Source organism: Anabas testudineus, chromosome 3 (genome assembly GCF_900324465.2).
Source record: "Anabas testudineus chromosome 3, fAnaTes1.2, whole genome shotgun sequence".
Taxonomy (NCBI): Eukaryota; Metazoa; Chordata; class Actinopteri; order Anabantiformes; family Anabantidae; genus Anabas; species Anabas testudineus.
In genome coordinates this window covers 22,524,718-22,536,499 of record NC_046612.1, presented here as the reverse complement: position 1 = coordinate 22,536,499, position 11,782 = coordinate 22,524,718, and the positions used below count along the sequence as shown (strand labels likewise).

The 11,782-nt window shown below is 38.6% G+C and overlaps 1 protein-coding gene across 1 annotated transcript; it reads left to right on the top strand.

Annotated features, from left to right (window-relative positions):
- Positions 1–472: 472 nt before the first annotated feature.
- On the top strand, positions 473–11,565 carry pnoca (prepronociceptin a). The gene is made up of 3 exons (XM_026378589.1): positions 473–562; positions 8,408–8,541; positions 9,867–11,565. The coding sequence occupies exons 2-3, from the start codon at positions 8,422–8,424 to the stop codon at positions 10,482–10,484; spliced, it is 738 nt and encodes a 245-aa protein (XP_026234374.1). The 5' UTR covers positions 473–562; positions 8,408–8,421; the 3' UTR covers positions 10,485–11,565.
- The last annotated feature ends 217 nt before the right edge of the window (positions 11,566–11,782 follow it).

Below are 11,782 nucleotides of genomic sequence, written 5' to 3'. Positions count from 1 at the left end.
TAACAAATATAAAAGAGTGTCTTCCTCTTTTCGTCTCTCCGTCCTTTGCCCATCTCAACCTCCCTCTTTTCTCCATTCTCTCATCTTCGTCTCTTTCAGTTGCTTGTCCTCTTCTACTTTTTCATCCCTTCTCCCTTGTTTCCATTTCTACTCTGTCCTTCTGCCATTCTTATCTTTCTCTCCTCTGTGCCACCCTCTTCTCTCCCTCCTACCTTCCCAGTCACTCCCTATCCCTGCCATCTCCCAGCTGTCTTCCTCCACCATCCTTTCTGATTTCCATCCCTCACTCAGTCACTCTCTCTCTCTCTCTCTCTCTCTCTCTCTCTCTCTTTGTCTCCGTGATGAACGAGGAAGTTTTGAAAGAGAGAGAGAGAGAGAGAGAGAATCAGAGGAGGAGGTTGAAGGGGAGGGGTGGGACCCTATAAAGAGCAGCTGTCTCCAGCTTCCACGTAGCCAGAAATACTGCACTCAGACCAGGGGAGGCAAACGCACGCGGCACTCAAGAACTTCTACCTGCACCCAGCGGACTTCTGTAGGCACCTGCACTATCACCCCAATACAGGTAAGAACAGCCTGCAGAGGAAAAGGACAGTGGAGGAGGCAGATAACAAATAGCTTGACCTCTGACCTTTTGCACTGAATCTTTTTGCATTTTGGAAAATTAAATAATAACTGATAATGTGTAAAACATTACCAACTGAATAAAAAAAAAAAATCATTACTATTTGCTTCTAATATGTTTGATGTGTCAGAAAGACTTCAACTCTTGAATTCAATGTTTTTTATAATTAAATTAAAACAAGTAAAAACAAATTAAAATAATTTCAACACAAGAGAAGAACCACAAAGACAGCTTTGTGTGTCAGCGAATCACTGGTTCTGATTAGTTATTAATCGTTAAGGCCTGATTTACCGTCATGCTCTAGTGGGTTTCGTGAATGAATGGGGAGACCTCACAGAAAACTCCCGTTTGTGTTGACACTGTAGCTCCAGACACAGAGGAATGAAAGGTAATTTAGGGCAGCGAATGTTGGTTAACCAGAACCAGAGTTTCCTGAACTCGCTTCTCTCACTATAAGTGGACTGTTTTAAGGGCTTCAAAAGCATTTGTGCAAAGGTAACTGAGTGACAACATGTGCTTTTAGGATCCTTGTTTTTAATTACAACTCCCCGCAGGGTTCACATTAAGAAAATAACCATAGTACTATGGTTAATTTCTGACAGAATATTACATGAGTAATGGGAAATGACTTCTGATTTTAGTTTGTTTTAACTCAATTATACAGTTCAAGTTAACTGGTTTTGGTACTGGCATTCACAGTGAAACGGATGTTCTGTTCATGGAAGGAGGTAATAAAAACAAGAATCTAAATGGATTTTGATGATTAAATACAAACAATCTGGCCACATTTTCCTGCTGGTCCCAGTGGTCTTTACGAGCACGAACTGTTCCTAGGCAGGTGTAATAAACTAAGATCAGGCTGAATGGGACTGACTGATGTGATTAGATCTTATTTTTTATCACACTAAAAATATAATCATTAGTTATATTTTATAGATTATAGTTATTTATAAATATACAAACTTGAATTGAGTTTTTTAAACTATTTAGAGCTGAATTTAAATCAATTGTTATGTAGATAATAGTCATAGTATTAGTATTACTATAGTAACAACAGTTGCTCTACTTGTTCTACTATAACATTTACACTCTTTACTGCATGTGTAAAACTCATTACAAAGTGGAAATTTTTAATTTAAGATTGATTATCATGTACACGGAATAATTAGCATAGTGTTTGTCTAGCCTGGGGCTCACTTTTCATTTGACCTTGATAAACTCCGTAAGCAGAAGTGACTACTTTAAGAAAGCTGCTACACAAAACGCTCTTTTAACAGTGACTGATGCTAACGTCTTCTCTCTGGCTGTAATTATATTTGTAACAAAAGCTTCTGCTGCATCTTCAGACCAGGGGTGAACAGACTAAAGCTATGTCATTTTTTTTTACAGATTTGGAGAAATACTGCCCTCTCATAACCTTAGTGTAAATACTCACACACACTCACATTCAATCAAAATGGATTTGCAACAGCTTTGTTTACTTGTTGAGAAATTGACTTCTGATTATGCTGTAGCATTTCTGCTGGGTGAAACAAGTCAAGTGACGTCTACGTTGAGGTTTTAAAGAGGGAGCCGAGCAAAATTAAACTATAATAAATCTTAATGAATATAGTTATGAGTTATTAATATATAGATGTGGGTGAAATGACAAACTATACTAATAATAGTTTATATCATTTTTGGAATTTAAAAAGACACCATGAAACACTACAACTGTAGCTGTTGGCAGTGAATGAATAGTGGTGTTGTATTGTGTGTTCCTTATTGGCCAAACATGATGATGTAACAGTGAAATCCAATTCCCACATCTCTTGGATTTTAACATCTACTGTAATGGATGTTTGAAATATCTAATACAACTCTTGTGAACCTTCTGCTGCATGTCTCACAGAGATAAAGAGCATTTTACTCTCAGACTTGAAAAATCTGAGGCTGTGTGCAATGTTGCTGTGATATTCTCGCTTTTCCTAGATTTTGAAACAGACAAAACATTGCCATCATTTGGTGGACTTGCACACAAAATATCTGGGCGTTGTCAGAAATTAATACCTAAAAAAAGTAAAGTAGTGTCAAATATTTTACTTTTCATCCAACGATTGTTTGAGGGAAAAATTAAATGACAAAAAAAAAAGAAAAAAAAGAAAAAGTGATGTGTGATTAGTGATGTATTTCTTCCAACATGGATCTTCAGCTTAAAAAACCCCACAATATGCAGAGTTGTAGCCCCACAGTCCTTGTCTTGTGTGTCTCATGGCCTAACAATGCTCTTTAATCCATCTGCTCTCAGTATCAGTATATTTGTTGATTCCCTCCACAACACGGTGCACCTCATTAGCTTTATAGATACACTTCTTAACCCCAGGAAACCATCAAAGGCTGGATAGGGAAAATGGAGAGAGGATAAGGAGTGTTGGACCACGGGTCACACGGCATAGAGCCAGTTTGTACAGCTGTGGTGTCTGCACTGAAGGAGTGGAGTTAATCTGTGGATGCAATGTTTCTAACGCAGCAGGGTCCTTGACCATCCTTTTATGATGGGAGGATTTCATAGATCCTTCTCCATATGTCCTCCTGCCTCCAGCATTTTTCTCTTTTCTTCTGTTTCCACATCAAAAGAGAAGTGACTCCCGTCAGATGTAGTTGCAGTCATTTTAATTCTAGGGGGGAAGCTACATTTTCTTTTTCTGTTTTTGATAATGATTGTTCTGTGGCACAGGAAAAATATCAGAGCAAAAAGGCCCTGACGTCTCTTCAGGCTCCTGTATTTTTTCAGCGAGGGACTCACGTAGTATATATATGTTTAGACCTCAGACTGGAAACTGTGATAAGTGTTGGATAGATAAAATGTCCATGAGCAGAATGTGTTGTATGTGTTGTACACGCAGGTGTGGCCATGAAGGGCTCAGGCTGTTGCAAGTAGGCAGATTATCTCTGCAAGGGATGGATTTTTACCTCTCCCTATTTATTTCTGAGCATTTGGAGGTAATATAGTAGTTTGTTATCAAATGTCAATCCCTTTGGAATACATACATTTGCCCATTTTGTACATCAATGAATTAACAGTTTATTATATCCAAAAAAGTCTTTAAATGTGAGTGTAACCTTTTTTGAGTGCATATGTGCACTAGTCTGCACACTCCCATTCAGTCCAGACTTTACATTGCGGATGATGTATCAACATAAAAAAGTTACTCTTTGAGAGTAACAGACACTTTTTGGGAAATTCTTTGAACTCACAGAAGATTTTTTTATTTCTCCTACAAATACAACACATGACAAAGCCCAATGTTTCTGGAGCCATAATGTCATTAAATACATGAATATGTCTACATTTTTGAATAACCTTGTTTTGGAGGTGTTTTTGGTTCCACAATTCTTATCTTGCACAGTTACAAAAATGACATCCCGCATTGCTAAGCCTTTGGCAGACTTTACTTTCTGTTGGTATTTGTGTGATTTGTTCTCTGTCTATGTTGGCAGATAACAAGAAGTAGCTTTTCAGTTCACTGTTGTGCCAACTGAAGACATGATTTAAATATCAAATATTTTCTTATGTTGCCTGATTTTACAAGTTACTGCCGCATCCCTGCAGACTCCCACTCACCTCAGAGTCAAACTTCTATCTCTTCAAACTCACAGAGGTCTGGAGTAAAAAAAAAAAAAAAAATCAAGACTATATAACCTTTGAAGATTCTTTGGCAAAATTCAATAAGTCATTGATCTGATATACCCTTACCTCGTTAAGAGCTATGATGGCAGGAAAGCACAAGTGTAACTAATAACATTATTGACAGTTCCTTCCATTTAAGTGTATTAAGCCAGGCACACAGTGTTAGTACAGTGATTAGTTGAACCTGTGTTTGGCAAAAGATTAGTTTGAAAATACCTACCCTGACATTACAGTATGTGGTTTAATTCAGTTTAGATATACAGCAATAATTCATACTGTAGAACTACAATAGGGAAAAAAGTCACATAGACTTTAAATATGTGCTGGTAGGATAGACAAGTAAGAATTACAGGGCATCACCTCATCTCTAGATATGTACACAACATCACCAGCAAAAGAAATACATATTACATGGATGTGGGAACCATTAATATGATTGTAAGCACATCTCCTGATCTAAATCGACATGAGATAAAACGCATTAAGAAGCAGTATTGATTTAGCTTAGCGTGTCTGCCTGTAATGGCTTCAGCATGTAATCTACTGTCTCGTCATTCACAGTCTGAATGGAATAACAGGGAACATCTTGTACAAGGTTCCTTCTGGTTGGAGATACGTCAAAATACCCACTTTATATCCACATGTCAATAAGCAGGAGACCAGGAGCAGAACTGATGAAAATATGTTTAATGGACATTAATAACTTACTATTGGATGCATTAATATGTGGTAGGTAACAATTAAGCCAAAGTTTTGAATGGATCTCTCATAGTTTTTGTGTATGAGGCATTTCAAGTTCCACAGTTTTGCTAAAGGGGTGATTACTAACATCTCCAAAGTAGAACTTAGCTGTTACAGTGCAATATTTTGTATTTTGACATGAGCACGGAGGCATCACTACTATTAAAATCCTTGTGAACTTTGGTGTTGATGATAGTAGCAGCACGCAGACAAAGTGTGAGAGTGACAAAGTGAGTGGGTGAGAAGAAGTGTAACGACACATAAATCGATGCTTAGATAATGTACGTAGGTAGTGACAGGGACGACTAATATACAGATTGATGGGTAGCGTAGATTTACTGTCCTCAAATGTGTCACATTAGTGACCGTGCTGCCATTTTGCTAGTTTGCTAGCTATCAATATTAAAACAAAGAGCACAATGTATTTTGAGTGGGTATGGATTATGCTGCCAATCAAAGTGACTTTTCTGACAGAGAAAGTAGTTTGCAGTAGTAGTAGCATCTGGCTCCAGGCAGAAGACTAAATAACACTTAATTACCTGTCAAACTGATTCATCAACTAACAAAGCCAACATCACGAATACACTGTAATTATTCTGTAAGTATGGGCCCTCTCCTCTTGAAACCTTCAAAGCCATTGTCCTTAATTTTAATTTAAAATGTAAATTAAATATAAAACTGCAGGTTGGTTGATCAATCTTTAAGCAAAGAAAGAGTTTGACGGGTGTAATAAAACAGTGAAATCGTAAGTAGACACATCTAGTAACCTTAATTACTATGTCAGTTACTGTACTGTCGTCGATTTCTGGTGCAATCAGGTTGAAATTGTGCAATACTGTAACACAATAATAATAATAATGACTCAATGTATAGGGCTTAAACTACACACTGCACATGATTGGCCCTAACCCAACTTATAATATTGTGTGAAATAGACACAATGCCATAGATGGTGCATACAAATTAGGCACTTGTCTGTCAAAATAAGTGTCTTCCATTAAAAGAAAAAATCGACTTTTCTGCTGTCCTTACATAGTCACAGCTGCAGTGTGTCCAGTTTCTGAGGCACACAATGTAGTCACGCGAATCTGACAATACTGTGCTTATTACTTATGAGTTATGAAATTAATCTGCAGTTCAGCTTGTAAAAATAAAGACGAACTCCAAGGCGGATGCACACTGCTCCTTCGTTCAACCACGCGTGAATAATCCGGCTTTAAGTCGCTCTCCGGGCTCAGAGTAATTTATTTTATAGTTGCTGTTCTTGATGTGAAAAGTGCAATAATGGAGAAAAAATAATTTTGATAACACATTGTGAGCTCCTCAGAGTGAGTTGTGTGCTGCCAGATGACGAGACTGTCAGTCAGACCAGATTGTACAGAAAAAGTCTTCGACGTCAGAAGAACCTGAGTATACCTAGTTTTTAATCAGCAACTTCATTCATCATTTATCTAAATAGTACTTACAAAGCTTAGGTGACACCACATTCGATTCGATTGCTTTTTTGCTGCTCTAAGCCTATCTTGCAGGTAGCAGCACAGGTCAAACGTCACAACATCAGCCCATGCAGTCCCATTTTCTGAGGTGGATGAGATGAGAGGTACTGTTGAGAGATACTCCCGCTAGACTTTGTTTCATCACCTACTGGGCTGTAAGACCTTCATGAGCGGTGCATCAGCCCAGCACCAGACAATAATGACTTAATTAACTGGTTTATTTAGTGGTTAATCAGTTAATTAAAAGCAGAGTAATTGGGTTTTGAAGGCTCTCGAGAGAACCTGCAGACATCAGTGTAAGCCCACAGACAAGATAAGTCGCTGAGAGGTCCTACTCGTTTTTACAGGGCTTTTAACAGCCCACATTACTTTCTGACAAAAACAGATAAAGAGTTTGTACCTGTACCTGTGTGTGAATGTACAGGCTTCAGAAAGTATCCAGAGTCCTTCACTTTTTGAACAATTTATTATTTGTAGATTTAATTTTCAACAGATAAAGATGACAATTTTGCCCATGCATCTACACCCTTAAATTAATAAATTGCCGAAGTCCAGGTGTGAAAAGCTTTTAGAGACTCAGATGTCTTAAGGTGGTAACTGCTAGTGAACCTGGCCACAGTAGACACTACCATGAAATATTCTACTATTCTATATTCAAGTGGACAAATCCCCTCAGAAAGCGTTTTTACTTAGGTGCCGTCATCAAAGTGTTTTAATTGACTGATGACCAAATTGGCAATCCCTTTAGCCTCAGCTGTACTCTGTGTTTTGTGGTATAGATCAAAGGTTAGCATGCTAACATGCTATATGACAATGATTAACCCTACCCTAACCTGCTAAACCCCACATGATGACAGTTCATCTTTGAAAGAACAGAGTCTTTGACAGGAGGATGGACGGTGGGATGCATTGGGGCTAAATGCAGACACCCAAGCTGTTTGCCTAAATCCGCTGCCATCTGCCGGTTTCATACTGTCTTCAGCCGTCCTGCAATATTCAGGCCTAAAATGACTTAGCTTCCCTTTGTCTTTCATTGTAAAACCCATCCTCCTTACAGCACACACACTGTAATTGTTTGCACGCACGAAGAATGATTAATTTTAATTAATTTCTTAGAGTTGGCTTTTTTGCATAGATTGGCATGAATTGTAGTGCAACTACACTTTTATCAGTTTTTAATTACTCTGAATAGATTCCAAATTTCTATTACAAATTATGAAGACTAATTAGTTTTGCTTTCTGGTGTAGATAGTGACAACCTACAGCTAAAAAGAGTGGTGTATGTATTAGAGTATTGTCTATTATTGTATTTGATGTGAGCGTGTGTCTTGTCAGTCCAAGTCTGGGTGTCTAAATGTTGTGTGTGTGTGTGTGTGTGTGTGTGTTTGTCAACAAAAACCAATGACTCAGTTTGTTGCCAGAGGCGTAAATTGAGGCATCAATTAAAGGAGTTAACGAGTTTGTTTAACGAGCCGAAAACTCTGGTTGGGTGTCTGACGTCAGACTCACCAGATTTGTCTGTTCGTTCCAGAATAAGGTCAAACACATTTCTTTTCCTCTTTCTTCTGTACTTTTTGTCACATTTTGTATCTGCTCTGCTCAGTGTCTAGACTCGATTTGTGCCCTATTCTCACTTCCTGTCCCCTCCAAATTACTCATGCCGCTCTCTTATTGTTCTTTATTACGAGACCTAAATGTAGACCTGTATAACTACATTAGTGCAGATCATTCACCATGTTTGCACAGGACGTGGCCTAATCATGATGACTGAGCAAAGTACATGTGAACGGTGCAGTTAAAACAAAAAGCAACAAATGGGCACAGTGTATCATGCAGTCAGACTGAGGTTGTATACTTGCTCTGTCCTGTGTTTTGCAGCAGACAGTTGGACCATGAAGACTGTGGTGGCTCTCCTGCTGCTCTGTTTGTGTGATCCTGGATGGAGTGACTGCCAGGCCGACTGCGTGTCCTGCAGCAATATCCTGCCCAAACAGCTCAGTTTCAACACCATGGTGAGGAGTGCACACAAACAACATTCATGCACACACGTTTTATACACACTACACGTATAAAAACAAAAAGAGACAAAAAGGAAATGCCTTAAAGGCAGACATGCAAATGTAAACTAATTTACATAGTCCCACACTTCAAAGTCACAAAGGTGGGCTGGAAATGGAAACTTGCATGAGACATAAGTAAAAAAAGTCATGCACTAAAATTTTAGCAAATGCTTTCCAGTCAAGGTTAGACTACACCATATCATATAGTATATGAGGTACAGATTCACATAAACACATTATCTTACTGATACACTAATTTGGCCTAAAAATAAGTGGAAATCCATCATCCCATCGTTCTTTATTCATCCTGTCCTCTCTGCATTTCCATCCCTGTTTATGACTCAACAAATTTACCCTTTTGGCATTTGAGTTTTAATTTGTTGTGGCTAATTGATTCCTGGGGATAAATGTGTGTTCCTTTTCTTGGTGGCTATGCCTGCTGGTCGTTTCTTTCAGGTTAATGGCATATCTCCTTCTCAGATATGTTGGCAGGCAACCCACAAGAAGAAGACATTTACGTGTACATAGGTTTAAAGAGAAAACTTAAAACTGTTAGTGTTGCTTCGCTTATTTTACCATGTTTCCTCCTCTTTACTCTCCATCCCTGCATACTGGCTGAAGGAAAGGAATTTCACATGTAAATCAATAAGCGACCAGAGCTTCCATGATTAGTGATGAGTCTGCTTCACGGAAACAGGGGATGATGTGTAAAGCAATGTAGTATTTCATGCATAGTAATAATACTCAGTCTTATTCTGATGGATAGATTCCCCCACACCTTATAACACACACACACACACACACACACACACACACACACACACACACACACACACACACACACACACACACACACACACAAACCTTCTGAACCACTGAAGTGGAACAAATAGGTGATGAATATCTTAGAAATCCAATCAATTTCATTCTGTTATATTGATTTTTCTATTCTCAGTGCTAAGGACCTTTTACTCAAACAACCCCAAACACATTATTTCAATTCAATTCTATTTGCCAATACTCACCCGAAACAATATCAGACAACATAGATTCACCTACCACTAGTTAAATCTAGCATAGAGTCTAACATCGTATCTACACAGAAGGGGTGGAGGGAAGAGCATGTCAGCAGTTAAATGTCTAGCAAGTATAATGTTTACTGTGCTCACCACCTTGTGTTAAAAACTTTACACAGTGAAGACTGTTTCAAGTTTCAAGTGACATGAACTGATTTCAGAAAGGTAATGCACATGATCTTGTGTTTTTCTCTTTGTTAGGTGTGTCTTATTGAATGCGAAGGAAACGTCTCCCCCGCTTTTTCCTGGGACTCGTGTCGCAATGTGCTGTCCTCACCAATTGCTGTACTAAGTAGTACCATTCAGAAAAGGTCACAAGAGGAGGTGGAGGCCCTGTTTCCTCCGGAGGAAGTGCAGGTGGAGGGAGATCTGTTGCTGCCCATTGCTTTGCAAAGGTTTGATCATGTGAACCGGGAACTCGGAGTGAACAGGAGGGATATGACTGGCAAGGGCACCCAGCTGAACGCTGCCTACAAATCCCAGAATGCCATATCCCTTGAGGACGAGTATGAGGAGGAGGCAGGGCAAGAAGAAGGAGATGCTGACTTGGCAGCAAGAAGTCAGGGTGATTTAGGGTTGAGCATCTCCAAGAGGTTTGGAGGCTTCGTGAAAGGAAGGCACAGCTACAGGAAGCTTATATCTCCAGGAAGATCATACCAGAAGAGGTACGGTGGCTTCACTGGCATTCGGAAGTCAGCACGCAAGTGGAATAACCAAAAACGATTCAGCGAATTCCTGAAGCAGTATCTGGGGATAAGCACTCGGGCCACTGAATTCAACAGCGTGTCAGAAGACCTCACCCAACAAAATGAGGTTTAGCAGCCTGTATCTTTGAACCACTGCCATAAAACAATTTCCTCATGTATTTTCAGTGATGTTCGTTTGAATTTCAATCACCAACATAAATCAAACTTTTACTGGTGTCACCAAAGTTGACCTTTTGAATCTAAATCATTTACCAAAAAGTCAAAATGAAGCCTTTGACCCAATACATATGAATTGCTGTTTATATTTAACATCACGTTTATTTGTGTTGGAAACAACACTTTGTCTGTCCAGCTTATTCCTCCAGTGGAGTAACTAGAAACCCCTTAATCTTCCAGGCCCCACTGCACAGCTGTGGGTGCTCTAAATCATTTAGATCTATACTGTGGGACCTGAACAATCATTTTTTCCAAGCCCTGATTCTTGGTAGTCCTGCAGTAAATTTAATTTAGTTTATAGTTAAAATGTGCTGGGGACGTTAGTTAGGGAAGTTTAAAAATTCCCTCATTGCTTTTGTTTTTCTGACTACTATTGTGTCAAGTATGTTAGGGTTATTTTAGGGTATTAATTCCTGGGTTATGTGTAAAAGAGCAAGTTTTGCAAACATTTTTTACATGCAAGGCTCTGGCTTTGGAGTATCCTTGAAAAAAAAAAAAAAAAAACTAAACTGTTAGGAAGTCCATCAGGAAAACTACTACTACTCTTTGACCAAGGACAATACCAGAGTTTTGGCTTTATCGATAGGGTAAAGTCAGCAGTAAAGTACTGTATAGTACTAGATGAATTGTTTATTTATAACTCACTGATTTTCATGATGCCAAAAGACACATAAGACAGGGCCCCCGAGGACATTTTAAATAAAAAAAAAACAAAATACTACTTCCATTTGGTGCAATGGCAAACTCAAACAGTCAACAGCCATCCATACGTATATGCTTCTGATCTTGCCAAACTGATGTTACTGACATAAGCCAGCATCATGTCTGAGATTTTTTGCCTGGACACCGCATTCCTGTATGTACAAACTGTATTTATTTTTATTTTTTTTTTGTTAAATTGTGTTGCGTGAAATGTTTTTTTTGTTGTCCAGTATGAAAACTTGTAAATAGCTGAATTTAAACATGTCAATAAAATAGTTTACTATTTCCTTCGTGGCTTGTCATGCAGCAACTGATTCCGTGTCTTGAGGTGTTTTGTTCTCATTTTTGCAGTATAGCCAGTAAGTGGCAACTAACGTGTATATATTAGATTTTTTTAAATATTTCAGTTACTTTAATATTTTATGAAGCTGCTATGGGTTTGCGTATCACTTTTAAGCATCAACAACATAAGCATAACAACCAATATACCCA